The sequence below is a fragment of the Zootoca vivipara genome, chromosome 16, assembly GCF_965207765.1.
Source record: "Zootoca vivipara chromosome 16, rZooViv2.hap1.1, whole genome shotgun sequence".
In the NCBI taxonomy this organism is placed as follows: domain Eukaryota; kingdom Metazoa; phylum Chordata; class Lepidosauria; order Squamata; family Lacertidae; genus Zootoca; species Zootoca vivipara.
The window spans coordinates 15569758-15595738 of record NC_142599.1 but is presented as its reverse complement, the minus strand read 5'-3'; the positions used below and the strand labels follow the sequence as shown (position 1 = coordinate 15595738).

The following is a 25981-nucleotide window of genomic DNA, read 5'->3' as shown; positions in this document are numbered from 1 at the left end:
GATATGCACGAGCCTTGCATTTGTGTGCTTCATTCTGTCCTTCCTCCCTTCTCTTAAACAACAGAAATCGCTGCCCAAAAATGGTGTGATAGCCAGTAACTTAAATGGCTTTCAAAAAGCAGATTAGGCAAATCTGATAGAGGATAAGCCCTTCAGTGGCTATTAGTTGTGTTGCCTACATGGTACCTGCAGTGTCAGAGGCACCAGGAAGAGGCTTGTGTGGTGCTTTGTGAGCTTCCCAGAGGAAGCATGCTGGACTATAAATGTATTTGACCTGATCCAGCTGCAGGACTCCTGCTAAATAGTATGCAGCAAGTGAAATCGATCATTTACAGCTTTCAGAGTTTCAGGCACTGATTAGAACATGGTAGCCATAGTCTCTTGGTTTGGATGTAACAGGAAACTATGGTAAAGTAACCCAGTATGTCTTCAGTCATGGGACACAGAGAAGAGAGAAAGGGACAGCATTTGCATGCACAAAGTTCATTCGTATTTTGGCTTAGTAAGCCAAGATATGTTACATCCAAATGGGGCTGCAGCATGTTACAAATGTTATTCTCTTGACTAATTTCACTATAATCTAAATTCTACTTCTCCCATTTCCCTTGCTGTTCAATCAAGCCTTTAAAAAGAAGTGTGGATTGCAAAGTATTTGTGGAGGTGCTAAATCTAACATGCTATTAAATTTAGTAGTAGTATTATTTGAGGTAAAAAATAATGGGATACCGTATATTCCGGCGTATAAGACGACTGGGCGTATAAGACGGCCCCCAACTTTTCCAGTTAAAATATAGAGTTTGGGATATACTCACTGTATAAGAAATACGACCCGGCGTATAAGACGACCGCCGACTTTTGAGAAGATTTTCCTGGGTTTAAAAGTAGTCTAATACGCAGGGATATACAGTAATTCTGTTAACAGGAAAAGATATACTGTCTGAATTGCAGTTTTCTACCCTGCTTTGTCTCCTCCCATACAACCATTTCTCTTTCTGTCCTTCTAAGCCAGCTTTCCTCATTTGCTGTGCTGGCTGGGGTTGATGAGAGTTGTAGTCCAAAACATCTGGAGAGCACTAGGATGAGGGAGGATGTTCTAGGCCAGGCATCCCCAAACTGCGGCCCGCCAGATGTTTTGGCCTACAACTCCCATGATCCCTAGCTAACAGGACCAGTGGTTGGGGAAGATGGGAATTGTAGTCCAAAACATCTGGAGGGCTGAAGTTTGGGGATGCCTGTTCTAGGCAATGGTTCTCCCCTATGGCTTTATAGGGGATGGATGCATGAGCTATGGAGCTGGGAAATGATTGACCAAGCTACAGTATTTACGGAAATCTAATGTATCATCGAATCAAATACGCACCTCAATTTTCAAAACCTTGAAACCAAAAAAGTATTTGCTATGTCAGCAGTGTTTTTCAAGCTTGCAATCAAATCTAATGCACCATCAAGTCTAATGCACACCCTAATTTTCGTGATGTAATTTGGCAAAAAAAGGTGCACATTACATTTGAGTAAATATGGTATCTCAGATTTCTTCCCACTTAGTAGAATGGCAGAATTGATTAATCCCGCTCCATATTGATGATCAATGTATTGGACAAAACTCTATTGTTGAGGGATTTGGGGGTGGCCATGCAAGGCTGGGGGTGAAGGAAGACTTCAGATGTTGGGATCATTCCATGGATTCAGGATACAAACGGATTCTAGGCTAAACTGAGCTTGCCACCTTCAGCTCTCTTCAAAGATGGAAAAGCGGGAGGAGCATGGGTCATCCTGTCCAAATATCCCAAAGTATCTTGTTAGCAAAGGATCCCCCCTATGATACAGTATCATAGCATCCCTGTTTGGTCAATTTTTGGTACGGCACTAAAAGTTTATATGCACACTTTCTCTGGATTTACACAAGCCTATTGCTGGGAAGTTTGGGGCCACCCCAAGTAAAAGAGATAGTCCTTCCTTAACATTCCAGTCATACTTGTATTGCAAGTTCAACTGGTCTCACAATCACAGTCTTTCATGTAGTTGTACAGGACTTGTGTTACCTGAAGTACCAGCACAAGGGAGCTGCAGAGATTGGTGGTGCTTAAAGAGCTAATCAGATCCTCTACAATGACACATGAAAGACTTAGAGAGGCCTTAAATGTTTTTCTTGAGATGTGGGGGCTGGGGGGAGGGTTGCTTTGACCCTGTTCTGAGAACTGTAATTTCTTAAGGGCTTCGTCTTTTTTTGTCTGATCATTTTGAATTTGCACCACTTCTCATTCAAAAGGGGCTGCTATTTTCCTTCGTGCATCATTGGTTGTTACTTACCTATAGCTGTGGCTTACAACTGGAAAAGCAATACTACAAAGACTACAAATGTGCCAATTCACCTTGCCTGACTTACTGATTTTTAAAAATTTACATAAAACTGTAATTTTAATATTGAATTGATACTTTATACTGCATAGTTGTAAGGAGGATGCCTTTGCTTTAGAAACCTTGAGAGCTGCTTTGATGAGCAGGTGAATTCTTATATGGAGGCATGTAGATGTGAGAGATTGGACAATTAATTTAGGCAATTAATTGATTTTACTATTAGTATTAATAATTATGAATTATTATTAGTATTACAAACCTATGCTTTCCTGAATAATTGGAATCCTGAGCAGGGAAACTAGGGCACTTAATTTAAACTGATCTGAAAATTGAGAAAGGGTTGGGGTTGTTGTTGGTTTTTTTTAAATGATCTGTTATGCATGCAACACACTGTAAAAATGATCCAGATTTTCAAATGAAGGGGTTCTTATTTCCCCTGCTTGGAGTTTTCTTAAAACCACCAGGACTGCCTTTCAGTATACTGGTCTCCACATCAGCATGGCCTTGCGCCTCTCTGAGGATGAAACATAACTGGGGTGATGTGGGCGGGTGATAAGCAAGTCACTACTTCATAAGAAAGCCCTCAAGACAAGGATTCCCTCCTTCTAGAGCAGGCATCCCCAAACTGCGGCCCTCCAGATGTTTTGGCCTACAACTCCCATGATCCCTAGCTAACAGGACTAGTGGTCAGGGATGATGGGAATTGTAGTCCAAAACATCTGGAGGGCCGAAGTTTGGGGATGCCTGTTCTAGAGGGTGCCTCTGTCCCACTGCCTGCCTAAGCTGCTACTACTAGCAAGGGCTTCTACTCAGAGCTTAGGGTTGCCCTGCTCCCAAGCTCACAATTTCCAAACTGAAGTCTCTATCTGGGTATCAAGACTAGTGCTTCCTCCACCTCACTCGGGCAGAGGGGACTTAGCTTTCCCCTGGCACCAATGCAGCACTCGGGCATCGCATACTAGGTTGGGGAAGCAGCTTGCTCCTCTGTCAACACCGGCAAATGCATGTGTGATCTTAATGTCCCCTCGATGCATCTCTCACAGGCAAACTACAGATTACCAGATTGGTTAGTCTTGGAGGTGGTTGTTCCTCCAATCTTTTCAGAGATTTAAAGAATGGGAGGGGCAGGAGGGGAACAATACCACTAGAGTGACTAGACCAAACCAAAGAAGTATGCAGTATCCTTCTAAAGCTCCCCACCCCAAAGGGGGGAAAGTCCTCTTTTGCAGTAGCTTAATAACTTTGCATCAGATTTGACCAAGAATTGGTTGAGTGAATAAAGGGTTGTATCCAACATCAGTTATATTCAAAGGAAAACCATCAAAATTAATAAACATTGCTAATTTATGTCCATTAATTTCAGTGAGTCTGCTCTGAGCAGCACTCAATTAGATACAACCCAAGGTGTTTTGTTTGTGAATGCAAAAAAACCAATAACTTATAGCAGGCATCCCCAAACTGCGGCCCTCCAGATGTTTTGGCCTACAACTCCCATGATCCCTAGCTAACAGGACCAGTGGTCGGGGAATATGGGATTTGTAGTCCAAAACATCTGGAGGGCCGAAGTTCGGGGATGCCTGACCTATAGTTTCAGGTTAGGCTTTCCCTCCACCTGCCTTTAAAATACATATTCTGAGAGGATTTTCGCTTACTCTGCTCCACTGTGAATTCTAGAAGCTTGGGCAACTGATTTCTTTCACATTCAGGTCCCAACTATAGCAGGGAGCCCAGCCCTCCAATGGCGATCCCATTCTTCCGGGATGCATTTGGTGTATAGCTTGGAAATTTCAAATTAGTTATAAGTGGGTGGGCATATATTATAGGTTTTGCATATCACTGATAAACCAAGATGATAATCTTGGCAGATAATCTTATGGAATCTTTTGAAGATTAATTTCTATGCCTTAATGTTATAAAATAAAACTTTAGAAGGCCTCTTCCCAATCGCTTCCAAGTAACCCAGGGTATTTTTATTCCTCTTCTGTGATTCCAAGTTCCTTATGTAGCTTTCTCAATGAACTGAATTATCTACCATTTCCTGCTTTCACCCTTGTGGAGGTCAGGCTGTGAAAGTGGTGAGTGAGGGGATTGGCTGCCTATTCTGCACATGTGCCCTGCTGAATGTGCTACATGGTTTAATTTCTCACACAAGGGCCACACAGAGCTTGTGTCTGTTTTTTCAGCTCCTATCCCAAGAGCTTGTCAAGGGGCACAAAGACTAATGGAAGATTACTTGTCTAATCAGACCACTTTCACTTTCTTAGATATACAGTAGTGAACATTCCAAAGCCTGTTATAGGCAGGGGGGTTCCTGTTTTCTTCTATAAACCTTCACAGACCAAACAATTCTGCACTTGTAAGTAGAGAACAGGGAAACTCCTGGCCTCAGCAAATCTCTGCATGTGTACTGTCATGGCTGGATTGACATTTAAGTATACTGCAGTCTAGTGACTTATGGCTTCTCAGTACACTTCTTAGCATGTGCCTGTTAACTCTACGAGAGTAAGCAAATGTAGAGGTTCTTCATTTCCTTGGCTCTGACCACAAGAGTCTCCCCAGGAAGGTTGCCTTTAGTATGCTTCAGGTTATAAAACAATTGCTAGTGTCATTTCAGTAGGAATTGTTTTTCCATACTTCATCACTCCTTTTGTATTATAAGCGTTAATGTCAAGGAAGGTATTCTTCCAGAAAGTTTCTGAAAACTGATTCATAAGAGAGAAGAAGTGTACATATCCTCTGTCATCTCTTCATCACCATTATGTTCTGGTCCTCTTTTCACTGACCACCCTGCTAGTAGTCTGTGCAAATATTTACCAGTATTTAAAAGTTAGCTTCTGGGTCTCACTGCTTTGTGGCCTTTAGCATTATCAGGAAAGAATGCAGGGCTTATGAAGGGGCAGAACCGTAATTCAGGTAGAAGCTTCCTTAGTTATCAGTGGTTCCTGCTCTGTTCCAAAAAGCTAAGTAAATCAGCCAGGTTACTTGTGGTAAGCAAAACCTGCCACATCCAGAAAAACTCAGGTCACCAGGTGCAGATTTACTTTCACTTGGTGTCCCTTCAGTTAACACCAATTTACGTTCTTTATATTACAGGGTCATTGCCATTCAATCCTACATGTAAAAAGACAAAGTACTTGGGAATGGCAAAAACATGCCTTCAGCATCACATCACATCTCACCAATCTGGAGATTAGGACTAAGGCTGGTGCAGCACTAGCAATGTAATGTAATCTCGACTGTAACAGGGGGTCTTACACAAACTTTTGACTGGATTTGTTTATGTGAATTCAGTTCCTGAGGCAGGATGACTTACAGGAGAATTTCTTCAAGTAATTTCCAGTCAATATCCAAGGTTAGCCATCACTTAGTGTTCAGCCAATTCTTTGAGAAAGATCACTCGAGTAGGATTCCTGATTCTGAATGGGAGTTGAATCTAGAAATGGCTTTCTGGGTGAAGATTATTCACCCAGATTAATCTGGATCTCCATCGATCAGGAATAGTCACATAATCTTTCTTGCAGGGAGTGGTAATGTAGATGATCAGCCTTACATTGATAAACAATTAAAAAATATTTTAAGAGGGTAAACTTGCTGACAGTTACTCCCCTTTGATCATGTCTTGTATACATCAGCATTTTTATCAGTAGTCAGGAAGAAACTACTCATCGTTTATAAATGTGTACAAAAGTGAATGCATATGTTCTGGTAATATGATGGCATGTTTTGACCAAGAAGAGAGGTGACAGGCCTCCTGTGAGTAATTGCTTCCTATGATAAAAGGTAAGGATTCATGAAGGGATATCATGCAGTAACTGCATTTATCACATGAATACCGTAGGAACGCTTGCCCTCACTGTGTTAGTCAAAATAAGCTATAATGAATTTAGATGAAATTATTAGCAATGGTTGTAAGTTACTGTGTGGGAAGGACAGCAAATAGGCTATTTTATTATAAACGGGTTTCTGCCTTAATCTTTCCTTCTGTTAAACTAACATTCTCACAACTTGAAAAGATATTTTGGCATTAGCTGTTTTGAGCAAGTTGGAAAAAATGAAGTTGATTTTGCACTGACATCCTGCTTCACAGGCCTTGTATCATTTTAACCATGACCCATCACCCACATGTATGAAATGCTGGCAGTAGATATGACTCAGTCCACGTTTGCTATTCTGGATCCCATTAATTTCAATGGGAGAGTTAAGCATCTATTGAATTTTCTCCTACTGAAATGAGGGGAACCAAGAAGTTGCTAATTTTGGCTGGTGGTTTTCCCATGACACATGCCCTGCAATTAAAAAACAACAACAATCAGATAATACCCAAGGATTGCCCAAGGGTAAATGAGTATGTAAATATTAGGTTTGTTTAAATTTTGGAGTTATCTTGGATGAATGATCACAAAACCCAGGCCCACAAAAATGTATTAACAGCTGGAAATGCATCATTCGGCATCTTCAATGTAGAAGTGATTCTGTTAACTGCTTCTATGTCCAAATTAAATTTATACAAAGCAGTAGAAATACAGAATAAAAATACTGAGTTATACAGCTAGAGTAATCAAGCTGAAATAAGGTAAAAATTTATGAGTTGGACAATATGAAATATGCATCCTTTTTGTGGTTTTACTTGGACTTGCCTATGTAACTTATGTAACTTCCTTCTCTCTGTTAATGATCCATGTTGAATTCAGAGGAAAGCAGATGAATAAACTATTTATTTAAGTATAAATGCAATTAAATTATATAAATGCTTGCATTTTCAGCTTATAGAGAAGGATTTTTTTGTTGACTGCTAGGTCACATATCAGCCATGAAGCTAATATTATTTGTCATTGTTTTTAAGACCGCCTTCATGTTTTAAAAGCATTTTTGCATTGGTATTTTATACTGCTTCAATATTCCTTGCTTCAATATTCCAAAGAGTCCAATTCAGAAAAGAAAAACAGTAAAGTTGATTCTGAAGAGAGATGCTGAGCACTTGGAACTGCTGTGGAATATAATTGTTTTTCTAGTGCTTTTGTCTGTCTGGAACAGGTCCAAAAAAACAGCAAAAAGTTATGGTAAACTTAAAAGGTGTCATAAAAAAGAAGGAAATGAAAAGGGACTGAAAAACCTGTATTTGGGAAACAAGGAGATCCAAGGCATTTGTAGTCTTTGTTTGTACACAATGTTAAATAAATTTATTCCGTATCTGTTTAATGGACTCACCTGGTCTTATTTCTCAGCAGGCTGTATCTGGAACAGAATGAATATGTGAAGCATTCCTTGAAGACAGGACAAACTGAGTATCCTAGCACCATGGGGACAGAACTTAATTTGAACCAGGGCTCAACTCCATCGTTTAGAAAATGTTTCAGAGCATCTACAGAATGTATTTCCCTTACCTCAGGAGACTGTTCCCCATGGGGTTGTAACTAATAATCAACAGTTACATACAAAAGCACAATAAACTCCACAAAACAGTGCAGTATTGTTGTCTACTACAAAAAACACACAACTGAAATACTGTAGAAGCCACCCTACATTCTTTCTAAACTTTTCAAGTTGGTGACATACTTTTTGGACATGCATCATTTCGCGACACAGTAATTCAGTTTTGCATCATTTCGTGACACAGTAATTCATTTTTACTAGCAAACCAGAGGTTAAACTAAACCTTTCAAGCCCCAGGAGGAGCATGGGGTTCGTTCATGTGACACACCTACACACTGCAGCCAACACACTAACGTGCCGTGACACACAGTTGGGAAAGCTCTGCTATAATTAACTTATATGCCAAAATGACTCCCTCAACTCCCAGACAGTAACCTCTCCCAAATACATCCTTAGCAGTCCTCCACATTCAAGCCTCACTCTCAAAAATCCCCACCAACCATCCAGATAACTAATTCCCAGCCAACCAGTTATTAAAGAGCAAATGCAGGTGCAGGTATATTGTCAGTATGTCATGCTTTTGCTGCAGGTTTACTAATATGCCTGCAGTGATCATGCCTGCTGCATAAGAGCATGGGCCTGTCAGAAGTGACTGTCTACCCTTTAAAATGGTAGACTGTCTAATTCATATTTAAATTTGAACAGAGATATTAAATAAGCTAAGATTATATCATACTGAAAATGTATATGTCAGAAAGCTGCAACTGGATTCCAGAGAGCTCTTGTAGTACTATTTTCTGTGCCTTTTTTGTTCTTGAACAGAGCCACTGGGCATTTACCTAGCCAGACATTGCAGGTATATTATTAAGAGAATTGATCATGCACATTGCAGCTATTTGTACAAAATAAGACTGCAGTTCAGCAAAATGAGAAATGTATGTGAGCCCCTGTGCAAAGCCCCTGAGGCAGCAATAAAAGAATGGGAGAGAGGACCTGGTTGATGTTTCATTAATTAAGGGACCGCTCCCCTGAAATGCAATCTTTGAATAAGTTGTAATATAAAATGAATCACAGGCAAAGCTCATGACCTTAATATTACATCTGCCTAAGTGATTGGAAAATCTCATTGAAAAGCCAGCAACTCAAGCACACAACTTCAGTGGGTTGGTCTACTAACCCTTTTCCATTTCAAGCTATGGAATATATGGATAGTGAGAACATCTTGGAAACATGACTGTACATAAAAAAACAGCATATGGTGCATATAACAATATCTAGTAAGTACAACTAAAATACAGACACAGCTAAAATTCAACAGCAGGAGCAAAAAAATTAAGTCCAAACCCAGCCTACAAGGTTGGTGCCAGCAAATAAAGTATTGACCTGATATGGGCAACCCTATAAGAAGGGGGCTAACCAGGCTTCCCGAAATAGAGTTCCACAATCCACACACCACAACAAAAAAGTCCTCGTCTCTCAACATGTTCCACCTAGGTGGGCATGATGGCAGCAGGATGCAGAGAGAGTAAGTCCTGTGAAGAACAGCATAGTGGGTAGGTGAGTTCGTGTGAGAGAAAGGAGTTGTTCAAATATCCTAGTCTAAAATAGTTAAGGGCTTTATGGGCACTTTGAATTGTACATAGAAATAAGTTAGTGCACATAAAAATCAATATTGTGGTTGCATGTTCCCCGGGAAAAAGTTGGTCAGTCACATCTTGTAACAGGTTAAGCTTCCAAATTGCAGTACAGTGGTGCCTCGCTAGACGAATTTTATTCGTTCCACGGGTCTTTTCTTATAACTAAAAATTCGTCTAGCGAATCCCATAGGAATGCATTGAATTTTTTTTGAATGTTTTTTTGCCCATAGGAAAGCATTAATTGAATTTCAATGCATTCCTATGGGAAACCGCGATTCGCTAGATGAATTTTTCATAAAATGAATTCTTCTAGCGAGGCAACCTCCGCTTGAAAAATCCTTTCGTTAAGTGGAAATTTCGTTAAGCAGGGCATTCGTTAAGCGAGGCACCACTGTAGTGTAATCCAACCAGGTTGTAACCAAGGCATTTGTGACTATGATCAGGTTTGTCTGAGTAAGAAAAGGAAACAACTGGCATTCCAACCAAAGTTGCACAAAAGCTGGCCCCTGGAAACCCTGGGGCACCCCACCCCAAACAATGAAACTGATATGAGTGCAACTCTATTCAAAACAAGATGTACACCTCCAACCTGGCTCAGCAGCATCTTTACCCTGTTTGTTTGCTAGCCTGCTTCCAATCCATCATTATAGGCACCAATGAAAGACCTCCAAAGCTACTGTGGATGCTCATGAAAAGGAGAGAGTGAGCTGTGTGTCACCAGCATATTGGCAACGCCCCAGTCCAAATCCCTGGATAAACTCTCCCTCTGGTTTCATATAGTGTAGATGTTAAATATTTGCTTGCTGGTTTGCAATACTTATCAGTTGCACTTTAGTTGAACCTCTCAGGGTAGCTTCAGAAGATAATAAAACATGATTGGATAGGAACAGCATAAAACAGAACTACAGCAGGACAGCGTAAAACAAAATTATAGATTAAAAACATTGGAAAATAAGGTTTTTACCTGGTGCTGGGAAGAATAAGATGGTGGGACCAGAATCAGATGAAGCTCCTTTGGGATGGAACTTCAAAACCAGAGGCAACAATGGAAAAGTCCCTGTCGCTGCCAGCATTTCACTTCAAAAGTCAGGAGAATCAAAAGCAGGACCGAAGAGGATGATTTTTTAGCACCTGAGCAGGCTTATGTGGAAATAGTTGGAGAAGGACCACAGCTGAGTGGAGGAGCATCTGCTTTGCATGCAGAAGGTCCCAGGTTCAATCCCTGGTCTCTTTGGGTAGGGCCAGAAGAAACCCCTGCTTGAAACCCTAGAGAGCCACTACCAGTCAGTGCATGCAATACTGAGCTAGATGGGATGGCAGTCTGACTCCATGATAAGGCAGCTCCCAAGTTGTTTAGGGCTTTATAAAGGTAAAGGTAAAGGGACCCCTGACCATTAGGTCCAGTGGTGACCGACTCTGGAGTTGCACGCTCATCTCACATTATTGGCTGAGGGAGCCGGTGTATAGCTTCCAGGTCATGTGGCCAGCATGACAAAGCCACTTCTGGCGAACCAGAGCAGCACACAGAAACGCCGTTTACCTTCCCGCTGTAGCGGTTCCTATTTATCTACTTGCATTTTGACGTACTTTCGAACTGCTAGGTTGGCAGGAGCTGGGACCGAGCAACGGGAGCTCACCCCGTCACAGGGATTCGAACCGCCAACCTTCTGATCAGCAAGCCCTAGGCTCAGTGGTTTAGCCCACAGCGCCACCTGGAAGAGCAGGATACAATTGTGTAGTGGTTAGGGGCCTGGAACGTTGGGTAGGCTTGAGCCAGTCACTGCCCCTCAGCCTAACCTACCTCACAGGGTTGTGATGATAAAATGGGGAACTACACATTTCACCTTGAACTCCTTGGATATAAATAGAGTAATTTATGACGTTTCCCAACCCTTTTCATAATCTGAACCTGGAAGGAAACTTTGTTAAGGTAATTGGCACCATATATGGTCAAATTTGACCTTATCTATTTGTACCTCAAAATAGGCGTGCGCAAAAATTGGCCAGTGGCCCTCAAAAATAGAGCTCAACAGCTAAACAAAAGAAGGCAAAGCGGAGCTCAGGAATTGGGGGGGGGATGGGAGTTCAAGAACGTGAATACTGTATAAGGTTAAGAATTCCCTCTCATTAGTGGAAATATGGCAGGTATACATGACTGGGACCATGTTATAAAGGCGCCTTTGCTTTATCGCACATTTTCATCTCCGAGGACCAGTTTGCTTTTCTCCTTTTGGTCGTTTTCCAGCTCCCTCAGAGCATCCCCTTGGGGGGGGCGGGTTCCCGCCTTTTTCAAACGCCCCCTCCCCGCCGTTCAGGAGCCCCCTCGCTGCTTCCCGCCCCGCAACGAGCGCGGAGGACTGGGGCGAGGCTGGCGGGGGAATAAACACAGAGAGAGAAAGAGAGAGAGAGGAGGGCAACCGAAGCGGAGCCGCGCATGCCCCGCGAGACTCTTGGCTCGCTCGTCAGCCGCCGTGCCCGATGTGCCTCTCGGCGTTCCCGAAACTTTCGCGCCTGCGCGGTGCTGTCTCCAGCTCGGCGCCTGCGCTGTACGGCGCTCTGGCACTCTGAGGGAAGAGGGGTAATTGCAACCCCGGCGGTTGTTGTCGCTGACGCCGACGCCGCTTGGAGAAGCGCGTCCTCTTCCCTCCTTACCGGGCCTGGCTTCCCCCCCCCCTCAGTGAGAAAGAAGGAGGAGTAAGCGGCGCTGTCCGGTAAGGATCGAGCGGGGTTCAGAGTTGGGGGGCGGCGAAGGGAAAGGGAACGGAAACGCCCCCCCTCACTCCCCCAAGAACGACCTCCCTCCTCTGAGGCGGGGCGGAGGGTCGCCGCCGTTGTCTTGGCCGCCCTGGCCTGGCGCGGGGTCCGCCCTCCGCTCCCTCAGGGGTCTTGTTAGGGTGGAGGGGGGTGTTTGTGCTTTTCCCGACCCCCGTGTTCCGTCTCTGGAACACGATGTCTCCCTCCCCTCTAGTTACTCCTACTTACATGTCATTTCTCCATCCTTCGTATGCCGCCTCGACCCTCTGTAGAAAGGCGGGGTATGGTGACTATATTATGATTGTTTGTTTGTTTGTTACATGTCTTGCCCACTTTTCCGCCAAGGAGTTCACAGTAGTGTATATGGGGTTAGCATCAGCTCCCATCCCCAATCCCTGGCTACAGGTGCGACCATCTCCTCCTCCTTCTCCTGCCCGAAAACCCTACAGTGCTTTTTCCACATGCTTTCAGTAACGTTTGGAAAGCTGAGTAGGCTTTTATTATTTATTTGCTACATTTGCACTCCATCTTCTCCCCCACCCCCCACCTCCACTCCAGGAGCTCAAGGTGGTGTGGTGTACATGGTTCACTCCCCCCCCCCCCCGTCGGTTAGGTTGAGTGTGAATGGCTGGCCCAAGGTAAGCTTAGTGGTCAAGGAGGGATTTGAACCCAGGTCTTCTAGATTTTAGTCTGACACTCTAACCACTGCACAACACTGGATCATTTCTTTTCATCATCATCATCTTCATCACCATCATTTACTCCCCCTTCACCTTAAGGCCTCAAGTTGGTTTACAGCAATTTAAAAAATGTATGAAAGATAGTTTTAAACAACTTTTAAAGATTACAGAACTAAGGCGGCTTCTAAAAATATATATCTCAAGTGATAAAGGCCAGGGTAAAGAGGAGTGTCTTGAGTACCTATATAGAGCACTTGATATTGTTGTCAACAGAGCAGCCGCCTACAGCCTCCTGGTGCTTTTTTCCATCTGTTGTAGGGCTGCCAACAGCAACCTGCATGGTCAGTGGTGATGGGAATTGGGAGCCCCAGGTTGGGGGAGGCTGAGCTAAGACCATACATAGCACAGGGGTTCCCTAGCTGTGGTCTTTCAGCTATGTCTGGTTCTGTGCCAGATGGCTAGAGACTGCACAGGACACCCATTACATTAAATAGTCATATTGATTTCTAATTGTATTTTTTATTATTTCTTTGATTTTATATATTTTATATATATATTGTAGTTTTTTGTATTACAGTGCGAACTCTATGGAATTCAAGTTGTGATACAATAAATAAGAAATGAAAGAAGCAATTAAATTACACTTTAAAATTATTTTATTTTAGAAATTTATGAGGTGCTTTTCCACATTTGTGTGGAAAAGTCGAGTATAAATTATATACATACAACTGACACTCCAAACCAGGGGTCAGCAAACTTTTTCAGCAGGGGGCCAGTCCACTGTCCCTCAGACCTTGTGGGGGGCCGGACTATATTTTGAAAAAAAAATATGAACAAATTCCTATGCCCCACAAATAACCCAGAGATGTATTTTAAATAAAAGGGCACATTCTACTCATGTAAAAACATGCAGCTTCCTGGACCGTCCGCGGGTCGGATTTAAAAGGCGATTGGGCCACATCTGGCCCGGGTTAGTTTGGGGACCCCTGCTCCAAACTGTAAGAGCTTTGATATATTGGATCTAGTTTGAGCAAGCACTAGAACTAAGATGATCAAATAAATAATATTTAACCACCACCTGCTCCTCTTTTACTGCTATGCTGCTTGGGACAGTTTATTATGGTTTTTAGAAAGATTAAACATAGTATTGAGTGCCATTTGGCTGAGAAGGTACTTAGGAAATGTTAACTATAATTAATGAATAATATACATTATGGTACTACTTCTGGCTGTTTGCTTCAAAGTGTTTATTTATTTATTTATAAATTTAAGCCTGTTATACCACCTTTTATATGGTGTCACAAGGAGACGTACACACTAATACAAGAACTGTAAGCAAATTAAAATATCAATTAACATCTACAACAATAAAAGTCATAATGCAACAGTGATTCCGTTAATATGAAATCATAACCCTGGTTTCCATAACTGAGCACCAGTGTTTTTTGTACCCTGTTTCAGTAATCTCTGCCTTGCAATGTTGACAAATATTCCTGCATTGCAAAGGTGGAGATGAGACTAAGAATGCCTTTCTTAAGGTTACTCAGTGAGTTCATGTCTGAGTTGATACTTATGAACAACATCTCTTATGTAAAACAAAAGGTCTCTCTGGCTCAGCATTGCTCTTGTCCCCAGTGTCTGATATTCAGACACTGCACACAAGGCTTCCTAAGCACCTGCAGTCAGCTGGTTGTTGGCACTTGGGAAGTGCTACACAGGGTGTTTTACAGGCACTGTCATTCAGCTACAAAGCTTCTTTGTCCAAGCCCCTCCTTTGCCTTCCCCACACTTGACATCATCATGAGGTGTACAGCAGGTGGGCATGGCTTGCAAGAAACAGCTTTACAGGCCAAATGAGGAGGTTTGGTTGTCCTAATCAGGCTGTGGCCTGGAGGTTCTGCCCACTTGGTTTAATGTTGCATCTGAACCAGGCTATAGATTCAGTAGAAACCAAATTGGGTAGTTTTATGTAGTCATATTTCCATCCAGATAAAGTCCCACTGTTGAATGGGTGCATTACTGTTTGCCATGAAATACAACCTCCCCTATTTTATGCCACTGGTGGTCTAAAATAAAAATTTGAAAGCAACTTTTATTAAAGATCCATGCTTAATAATCTTACACAGGTTGGCAGACAAGTGGCTGTATATAACACAGTGCAACAAAACCAGCGCTAGGTCTTGGGAACCTGTATTAATACCAACCCGCATCACAGCATTCAAATTCTTTCCCCATCCCCTAATTGAGCAGCGGCTGTAGTATTTTCTTCTCATGATAGAATAGATAGAGACTGGCTAATGAAAATGGCTTCCCTAAGTGCGCCACAGATGTAAAGTGTTAGCAACAGCTGAAATGTTTATTTAATTTGCAAACAGTTGTTTCTGTTTTTTGCATTTTAAAAATGGACTGTTTTGTGCCTGTCTTATATACTCTTTGCCCTAACACTTTAGTTAAGATGGAATCCTTTAGGTGATTTCATTGGAGGATTCCTGAAAGTTTGTGAGGAATACAAGTCTGCTGAATTACACGTGTAACAATTACCCCGTACTCCTGGTCAACAAAGAAGCTAAACAAACAGGTTAACTCAGTGGTTCCCAACAGGTGGTCCGGGGACCCCCAGGGGTCCGCGAGCTATGCCAGAGGGGTCCGCAAGATGCTATTAGAATAAAAAATATATTAAATATATTTCGTATGATAACAGATTTTTTGTTTTGGCCGCTTCCTGCATGAGCAGAGTCTAGCGCAAAACTAGAATTAGATAGAGGCAGTAGTTCTGCTGTATGCCGTTAGGTGGCGCTTTACAAACACTACTGTTTTGCAAAGAGGCAGCGCACGCATTCTACTAACGCTCACCTCCCCAAGATGCTTTGCGCGTGTCGGCTTCATTTGTGCGCTACTGCGCAGGTACCCTGTCTTCTCCATTCCCCTCCCTCCTCCCTGGCGCGCGCTGCCTCTTTGCAAAACAGTAGTGTTTGTAAACAAAGCGTTGTTTTTCACGGAAGCTACAGTTCGCGTAGTTAACAATGGACCGTTGGTTAAAAAGTGGTTCATCTCATTAAGAACTGAAAATTAAAACTAACTGTATACTGATGGAGTACTCTTTTGTAACTGTAAAAAACATATAAATATAACATATAAAAAGACTCTTAATTTGGCTCTCACTTTTTAATTTTAGGATCAGGAATTAATGGGGGTCCTTGTCACAATAGCGGCTCAATGAGGGGTCCTCGAGAAAATTTTGTTGGGAACCCCTGGGTTAACTAAATGTCCACAAGCTCCTTCTGAGTAACATTTTTCTTCTTTTCTGTACTTACGTTCAGATAAGATTTAAAATGAATGAATGAATGAATAAATAAATAAATAAATAAATAAAAGGGAAATATATTTCTTTTGCACTTTGCAGGAAGCAGCTTGTGTGGATATTATAGATTCAACGATACCTGTTGTAAATCCTTGTCTGAGGCATGAGTAGGGTGTTTTGGCTATGGGTTCCGAAACATGTGGTGTGCCCTGGATAGCAGCTTAGAGGCATATGACTCAGTGTTCTTCCAATATAAGGTAATTTTTTTTGTACACCTGGGACGCAGATTGCAATGCAGTATCCATAAAATGTCTTTAATTGGTGAACTGATCAAGTACCAGTTAATGGTAAAGCCATTAATATCCTGATGAGATTTAGGTGTCCCATTTTGTAAATTGTAATGATGAAGATGTAATTGATGTATTTCGGGTATTAAAAAGTTAAAAGGTAAAGGACCCCTGACAGTTAAGTCCAGTCGTGAACGATTCCGTGGTTGCGGCACTCATTTCGCTTTACAGACAGTTTTTCCGGGTCATGTGACCAGCATGTCTAAACCAGAGCAGGTCAGCATGTGGCAAAACCAGAGCAGCGCATGGAAACGCCATTTACCTTCCCACCAGAGCCGTACCTATTTATCTACTCGAACCACCGACCAAGGTTTAGTAGTTGCTGAGGAATAACTGTTCTAAGTCAACTGTGGCTATGTGGACACATTGTAGAGCTTTTTGAGCATCTATTGCACGTCTGTTAACCTGAAGATATGGACATGGAGAGAGCCAGATAAGTAGATAGGTTGTGTTGCTTTTGACAATCCTATTTATAACTGATTGAATGCAATCCGTGTGTTGGGCCTGATGCATTCATGTTTGAAGACAATATTAACACAGAGAATCTTAATATTCTACCAATGCAATGTGAATTATGATCCTTTGTGGAATTACGGAAATGAAGTGGAACGATAGTCAAGTAGTACAGAGTACAAGGTTCATGCATTTGAGAACATGTGCATTTTGCTTACTGATTTTGAGCTTGTTGCCTCAGATGATGAAGGAAATACCGTACTTTGGTGCTTGGGAAGCATTATTACAAACAAACACCCTGACCTGATTTATTTGTAACTGCAGAATCATGCTTTGTATCTTTACGTAAAGGGAATTGAAAAAACTAAGACTAATTGGTGCTTGAGTGAGGATAAAAGGAAATGTGCTCCTAGAATTAGTTAGTTACATTTCTTACATACTGCAAAACATTTATCATTCTCCTCTTCTGGCATCATTAGTTCTGCTCTGTGCCATATTATTACATAGGAAACTAGAAATAAATAAATAAATAGCTATCATTTTCTTATGTACTCATTTACATGTCCCAGATACATTGACTCCATTATTTCCCTGTGAAAAGCATGTTAATCACTTTAAGACTAGCACTTAATTATCAGAATCATTAGACATCTATATATCTTCATCTAGAACAAGGATTCTGAAGCTTTGTAACAGTAGGTTTCTCAACTCCAGTGTGTGAGCTTTCTGAAATGTGACTAAAGCCATAGCAACATGGATTGAACAAAGCCAAGATATGTCTTGAATCTAAGTGATTGACCTCAGAATGGAAAGAGAAAAACCTGAAAAATAGCAGTCGCACCACAGACCCACGTTGGCATTTAGGCTCATTTTTTTCTTTTTTTATTTCTTAAAAATAAGTTTGTCTCACATTACTAAGGGCTAGAACAACTTTCAGAAATTTTCAAGTGCATTATGCATGTGACTTTCAAGAAAGCCCAGTAGCTAAAAGAGTTTTGCATATAATAATTAAATGCATAAAAAGAGAAATGTGAAAGGAATATGCAACTGCTTAACTAAAACACTGGTAATTTCATCTTTCTTTGTAAGGTCTTAAATTCTTCCTTGTAAAAGTCTGTCTTGAAGTTGCCTAGTTCAACATAATTCCCTACAAGGCCCTCTGAGATCGTATGAACTAATGTAGGTACGGTGTACTGGGATGCACCCAGTGGAGGTACTGTATAGGTTTAGGTATAGGTACACTTTCCCTTGGACATGCTCAGTAATACAAAACCAAAGAGCATTCTTGGGCATGTGAACTAGATGTTTATTTCTTTTGATTCTGGTCATTTTGCTCCTTTGACATAAAAGCATCATGCAAACATTGTGCGAATATGAGTATTGTGTTCGATTATTCATTATGATCATAAGCTCCCTGTGATTTCATTGATAAAACTCTTGATGTTGTAAAGCTGAATTGCATCCTGTATGTATATTAGAATCTCAAAATTTATGTTACAACTTTTAAGTTCAAGAACACATTTATTTGCATTCTCTAGTTGAAGAGTATGCAACTCTTAGGCTGCAATCCTATACAGTACACTACAGTATTACCTGGGAGTATGCTCTGCTGAGCTCAGTAAGTTTTGTTTCTGAGTAGACATGTATCAGATTGCACTATTAGCCACTGGAAAGCTATCTTACACAATGTTTTAGGCCTAGGAATTAGCATTCTTAAGATATCTTGGCTTGTATTTAAATACTAATGAAAAGCAGACTTATTGCTTAACCCAAACATTGTTTAAAAGATGTGCTATATCTACTTGCAAATATTCAGTGACTATCCTACTAAAATTGTAATGTGTGATAGAATTAACATAAAGATAGTCTTTCACCTTTTAAAAGTTGCTACTTTTAAACTCAGATATTGAAATCTTACATAGGAAGCTTATCCTACCTTACTGTTGTAGAAGGAACTATTCTTTTATTATTTATTTCATAAAATTTATGCACTGCTTGATTGTTTTAAAAAACCTTCAAAACACTTTACAAAAACGATAAAACAATAAGATTATCAATAAGAAAAATTAACACAATAATTTGAAACTTTTGAAAAGCTAAAATAACAACAGACTAAAATTAAATTAAAACTCGCATCAACTTTCTAAACTTCTGGGTAGGCTTGTCTAAACACAAAGGTTTTTAGTTAATCATGTTTAATTCAATGACATTTAATGCCAAGTACACATGCATATTTTTAGGTTGCTACCTGCTCATGAAATATTTGTGTCCGATTACACCATTTGCTTTAAATAACATAAGAATACATAAATTTAAATAACATAAGACAATGAGATCCGGTAATTGCAAGTTATGCACAAAGAGGCAGAAGTGATATTTGATATTTAATTTGGAGTTGCAGTTGCTAAGAAGTCATTGCTGTGGAGTTGGAAGGTGCAAGTTTCTCTCTCCAAATGTTTTAGAAATACTTCTGTTATGTGCCTTGGCTTTGTGGCTGCCATTTCTGGCATATAAAAAGTAACCATTTCATGAAAGTTACTATTTTTAATGTTTTTTCAGATACTTTCCAAGTAAGAATGGGCCGGGGTGCAGGGGAACTTCTGACTACCGGTTATCATTCCTTAACACTAATAAGACTGTTGGTATTTCTGACCGTTGCTTTCCATCTCTGTTTGTTTGTTTTAAGAGATTTCTAGACTGCCTTTTAGGGCCATACTGTCACAAGGTGACTTCCAAAATAAAAAACACACCCAAGTATATATGGAGAAGATTGAGTGTTCCCATAGTAGAACTTTCCAGGCTCCTTCCCCCGCATGATATCCCCTTCTGCTGCCCCCCCCCCAATGTTCCTAACTGTTGAAGGATCCTCTGAAACTGTAGAATGGAGCAGGGAGGGCTTCAGAAACCAGGGAAAATTGGTAATGCAGAAGCAGGAGTGATTTCTCTGCCTGCACAAGACATATTTGGATCCACACACAAACGCGCACTCTCCATAAGTCAGTAAACCATGACAACAATAACATTATTAGTAACAGCCTAACATAGGAACCATACAAATAGCTAAAACTATTATATGTCACTTCATACTGGTTCAATTAAACAGAATTCACTTTAGTGACAACCACTAGCTTAGATGTCTTTAAAAGGAGATTTGCAGATTGAGAAAGCTGTTGAGTTTTAGTGTTGTCTCTGTACAAAGAACAGTTGACAGGCCCCAGTGGGTTTTATTATCTAAAACATAGACAGTAGATGTTATAAAGGCAGCCAGTGAATTCTGGGCAAACATGGGCATGGCCTGTGGGAAGCATAGCTGCCAGGTTTTCCCTTTTCTCACGAGGAAGCCTATTCAGCATAAGGTAATTTCCCTTAAAAAAGGGATAACTTGGCAGCTATGGTGGGAAGTGCTGGACTTTCTACATGGCCTGGTGCAAATGACCTCAGGCAGCACAGCTGAGGAGCAGGGAGAGGAAGGCAAGCAGCACAGAAGAGCTGTGGGGGCACATACCCAATCCAGGCATATACCCACATACTGCAGGGGAACACATACCCAGTCCAGGTGAGGAAGCTGCCAGGTTGGAGACTAGAAGCAAGAAAGGGTTAGGCTTGGGTAAACAAGCTTGGGGAGCTGAACCTCCATCCCAGGGAGGGTGGTAGCTACTCTAGTCAAGAGAGAGGAAACAGCCAGCATTTCCTCTAGCTGCAACAGCCCTGTCACTGGACCAAACCCTACTGTTTGGAGACCTAGTAACCTTAAGGGGGGGTTCGTCACTTTGCTCCATCCCAGTGGCACTTGGGGAAGAGACAGACCTTCAAAGAAAAGCATGAGCAAGAAAGAGCCAGTGGAGAAAGAGCTCAACCTTTAATCCTGAAGAGGACAATAAACTATAAGCCTTTGGCTAGACAGACCTGGAAGCAGGATATTCTTTACCTAGAGAGGCCTCCAGCATTGTAAACTTAACCACTAAAGGCTTCTTCTTGGGGGAGAAATGGAGGTGAGGAGGTTGGCATGCAATTTTGCCTGGGCAAATTCTATAATTGTTTCTCTCCTGTGTAAGTGGAAAACTGAAGTTGTCTGCAGCATTCTTCCCTTGTGGGACACTGGTGACAATGACGCTTGGGTCATGCTGCCTAGAATTGAAAGGGGCAGAACTTCTGACAGCCCCTTTTGGGCTGGTTGGTTTAAGGCCATGTTAAATGTTTCCCTGCCAGGGAATTCTAGATTATCTTTGCATGACTTCATTGAATGTGATCCTTCTTTTGGATAAAAATATTAGTGCAGGCATCCCCAAACTTCGGCCCTCCAGATGTTTTGGACTACAATTCCCATCATTCCTGACCACTGGTCCTGTTAGCTAGGGATCATGGGAGTTGTAGGCCAAAACATCTGGAGGGCCGCAGTTTGGGGATGCCTGTATTAGTGCATGTAAGATTCCTATAAATAGTATAGAAGAAAGTTATAACATCTGAAGTCCCTTTAACATTTTGCTGTTTTGTCCATATGTACTCACCCATTGTGTTATTGATGGGCAATATTCAAGTAATTTAAATTCCCTTTTGCTTTATTATATTTTATTCATGAACTTTTTTCAAGATTTCCATCAAGCATTAAATATATCTTATGCATCAAATTATGTTATGACCGCTTAATTGAAGAACTGCCTACCATTTAAGTACCATTTTATTATTAATCCTTGATTTTCATTCTATTCTCACTACTGTAAATGAAATATCTTCAGACTTGTCCTGTCCATGCTTTATTCCCAATGAATAAACTTCTGTTTCTAGTTGAAAAAGTACAAAATAGTTGCTCATTTTGAGCTAATTGCAACCTTCAAGTTATTACAAGTGTTTTTGGGAAATTATGCAAAGATAGTTGTGCTGACTTGACCTCAGTTCATAAACTGTTAATGAAGCAAAAGTTTTATCTTGCCAGTGGGCATTGGCAAGGTCATTCTCTTGTAGTATCGTGGCTGTTAAACCTCCTCACTGGGGCTGGCAGGGGTGGATGGGAATTGTAGTCCAAAACATTTGGAGGGTATCAGGTTAGCAAAGGCAACTTTGAAAGAGTATGAAACATGCTGTTAGAGATTATATTTGTCCTTAATGTTATTACAATTCTTTTCTGTTTCTAGATTTGTTTGTAAATGCATATCAAACAGGTAGCCAAGAATGAAGAAAGCTAACCGGAGCGTTGGTTCAATGCCCAAGGTGTCTGGAATAAATAAAATACAAACGGTGGAAAAAGTCAAACCAGAAAACAGTTCCACAGTATCTGCGGTGACAAAACTTTCAAAAGCTGGGACAGCATCATCATTATTGAAGGTATTTTCTCATTAGTTTTCTTTATTTAGACTAAAGTAATTGAGCTGCTAGGTAATGTAGAGCAAAACGGTGGGCCGGGGGGGGGGGGAGAGAGACTGGAGGCATGGGATCCAAATGTTGCAGTGTGTGCTTGTGTTCAAGACTGTCCCAGCACAGTTCTAGAGCCAAGTCAAAATGCAGCTGCAGTACTTTGAAATCTTTTTGACAATTCAAGGCTCAGATACTACTTTATATTGCATTATAATTAATTTAACAAGCATAATCAGGATGTTGTTGAGTTCTGTACAAGTCTCTTCTTTGCATATCATACCATTCTCTGTTGTCCCGAGTTATGGAATGTGAAGGTGTGGGACCAAAACTAGAACCTAGACTATTTCCCAAGACTTGTGAACAGAAACAGACAGATCAGGATATTATTGCTGTCAGCTGATTATATCGGAATGCCCATGTTGTTATGCTCATGTTGTTATGCTAGTGTTGCCTCAGTTTGAGTGAGAAGCAGAAATATGCCTACTACTAGAATAAAAGAGTGAAAAGACTTTGTCCAGTTCTGCTAAGTTTTAGGATGGTAGCAATATGTTTTCTTGCATATGTTGGCACACAAATAAGTAAGACTGCTTATCTGTTTCTCGCTTCTTCCACTCTGTCAGATACCCATGAAAAAGGAGCATGTTAAACATAGGCGCAAAGCTAATGACACCCCAGCCTTTGAATGCCCTCATCAGGGCTAGCTGCCTGACACCTACTTTTAGCAGTTTCAGGAGCCAGGTGAAAAGTAGTTTTCTTTTCCCAGGCCTTACTTTTAACCTACCTGATGCTTTTTGAATATTGCACAGCATTTCATTGCTTTAACGTATGTTTTGTTGTTTAGCTGTAACCATGTATGATAAGGCAGGTTATAAATATATTAAATATATAGTGCAAAAGCGCAGGGGTGAACATGAACTGATGTTGTATCATTAGTATCCCTCTGCTAAGGACCTGACTTGAATCTTTGCAATGTTGATACTGTATAACACTTTCCATCAGCCTCACATAAGGATAATGATGCATTAATGAGAAAGTAATATACCTTTTTTTTTAGATCAGCCAATTATGATCATCAGAATATTTTCCTCTTAAGAGGCAGTTTAAATAGTTTTTTTCTAAGATCATAATTTGGTTTCAAGTTACATCAACAGGTGATTCATCTTTGCTCTTTGTCATTATGATAGCTGAAGGATGACAATCCAATTAGGTGTTCCCACTGTAGGAGGATTTATACATTCAGATACTATAGCAAATAGTGGGGGAGGGGAGGGGGGAGACCAGTATTTGGTGTCCACTTCAAGCCATCATTTCTGATTTTGATTTGCTGGATTTATCACAAATCCAGTTGTTTGTGATAATTGGAAGATTGACAATTCAGGCATTATACGAACCATAGTTAAGGTGTGATGTTTGACTCTTTAAAAGAAGAATAATCTATTCAGTAGGCAGAATACTTCCCACTGTCAAAGTAATCATTCCACATTTCCTCATTTGAACTTGTGTATTCTTGACAGATGAGAATCTGTTGCTCTTAAGGAAGTCCTAATTACCAGACTTTGAGAAAGCTTGCATCATCTCATTGAAAATTATGAACCATTGGTGCATAAATGATTTTAATAAGTCGCCCTGCAGTGTGAAAAAACATCTCTTTTGCTTACTGATTCTACTTAGATTACATTTCAGCCAGTTCTGCCTTTCCAGTGTGTTGAAAAAGCCCTGTGATGTTTCTTACGTTTAGTAGAATAGTAGTGTTTGCTCTTGAATGAAGGAACCTGTTCTGCTGGCTTTGGAGGTGGTAATCTAGACTAGAGGCAGTCTGTAGGGAAAAATACTGTGTTTATTAGAGTCCCTCAGAAAGGGAAATACTGCAAACGACAAACAAGAGAGGCCTTAGTGTGTCCTCCAACACACTAATCCAGGCACCCCCAAACTGCAGCCCTCCAGATGTTTTGGCCTACAACTCCCATGATCCCTAGCTAACAGGACCAGTGGTCGGGGAAGATGGGAATTGTAGTCCAAAACATCTGGAGGGCTGAAGTTTGGGGATGCCTGCACTAATCCCAACCCTTCTGATTTCCCAGCTGTTGTCTTCTCCCATACCCTTCAAGTATTTAGATCAGAAAAATATCCCTGTACACTAGTCTGCTTATATGGAGGAGTACATCTCAGGAGGGAGGGAGAGACTGTATGGCAAAGCACTGGGGAAAAGATTCTTCAGTCCATTCAGTAGTTTCAGCATTTAGAAACCCGAAGCATGACTAATGTTGTTGAATTTTTTTCAGTGTAGATTTTTCCAGGCTGAATCATACTAGAGTTTTTACAACTTGACCTATTTGGCTCAGTAATGCACAGTTGTTACCTACATAGCATGTCTATAATTAATCTACTTAACATACCTTTTTACTAGGTGTGGTAGAAATGCAAACTGGCAGGAAGTTTCAACCTGTATGGTCTTGCTGGCACAAGCTCTTGGTTATGCCAGATAAACCACAATAAGAAATTATCAAAGGATGTGCAATTTGCTCTATTGTATCTTTGTGAACCATTAATTTCTTGAGTACTTAAACGTCATGAGGCCTTTCTGAATAGATTAGATGTGAGTGTTCTCAGCTGCTGGTAATGCAAAACCAAAGATTTTCTTAAACCTCTTCTTGCTGATAAAGGGTTGCAATAATAAAGATCACAGTGCCTGAAGAACATAATTACACATGTAAGAATGAAAAATTGTGCTTATAGTTGAATTGATTTAAAAGTATCCAATGAAAAACATTTTTAGTGACAAAATGTATTCTTCCAGTTTCAGAAACAAGGCATTTAAAAATAAAACCTGACATAAGCATTGCAGAACAAAACCTCATATGTAATATTGACCAAATTAAATACTGAATTTGATACTTATTCCATGAATTCAGAATATTTTAATGCATATGTACAGTTTTAATTATATCAATGTTTAATAGTTCTTAATGATTTTTTCCATGTTTTTAGCTATTATTTTTATCTGTAAGTTTAATAATAATAGTAATAATAGTAATAATAATAATATAATTGAAGGGTTGGGCTAAAGCAGATCTCAATGATTAGTTGGTCCCATGATGTTGGAGCTACTGCAGAGAAGGCCCTGCACCATGTCTCAACCAATCGGACCTCTGTTATTGACTGGACTCTGAACAAGGCTTGGTGTCCAGTTGCCAGATGTGGATGGTCCCTGAAGAATAGGCAATACCTTGTCAAAATAGGCTGGATAAAATTGATTCCTTGATACAGCAGTTAGTGTGGGAATCCCGTAGTAATGCCACATCAAGGAGTAACCCCAGGCAGTGTACTTGGTCCTTCAGAGTTGGTACGACACCTTTGGTTCACAGGCATTCCTACTTATTTCAGACATTGGAAAGGAATTTGTTCCTGGTTTGTCTTACACACAATCATTCCAGGCTGCCCTAAGGCTCATGCTTGGATAACAGAAGCTGCTTTGGGAATCTGTTATGCGTGGATACATTCAGCAGCAATTCCCATTCTCACAGTAGCTGGAAAAAGTGGTACCAGAGTGTCAAAAATTGATGCTGCTTTTCATGAATTGCTCATTTGCACTCAAGCTTTTCCATGCAATCATGGGGGCACATGTTGCCAATGATGAGTCAGAATTGTTGCTGTATAGGAGTAACCCATATTCTGCTTTCTTCAAAATGAATTATTTTTAGCAATTCAAATTTATATTGTGCCTAT

The 25981-nt window shown here is 40.8% G+C and overlaps 1 protein-coding gene across 3 annotated transcripts in view; it reads left to right on the top strand.

The window, feature by feature from the left end:
• The first annotated feature begins 11826 nt into the window (after positions 1 to 11826).
• SPECC1L (sperm antigen with calponin homology and coiled-coil domains 1 like) overlaps positions 11827 to 25981 on the top strand; it is a 55683-nt gene continuing 41528 nt past the window's right edge. The window contains exons 1-3 of one of the 3 annotated variants that reach the window (XM_035098010.3): positions 11923 to 12079; positions 16206 to 16360; positions 22036 to 22225. In XM_035098010.3, coding sequence (XP_034953901.2) covers positions 22073 to 22225 — 153 coding nt within the window. In that variant the 5' untranslated portion in view covers positions 11923 to 12079; positions 16206 to 16360; positions 22036 to 22072. Of the gene's footprint in view, positions 12080 to 16205; positions 16361 to 22035; positions 22226 to 25981 lie in introns of all 3 variants that reach the window. The other 2 variants (XM_035098009.3, XM_088659436.1) reach the window with 2 other exon arrangements.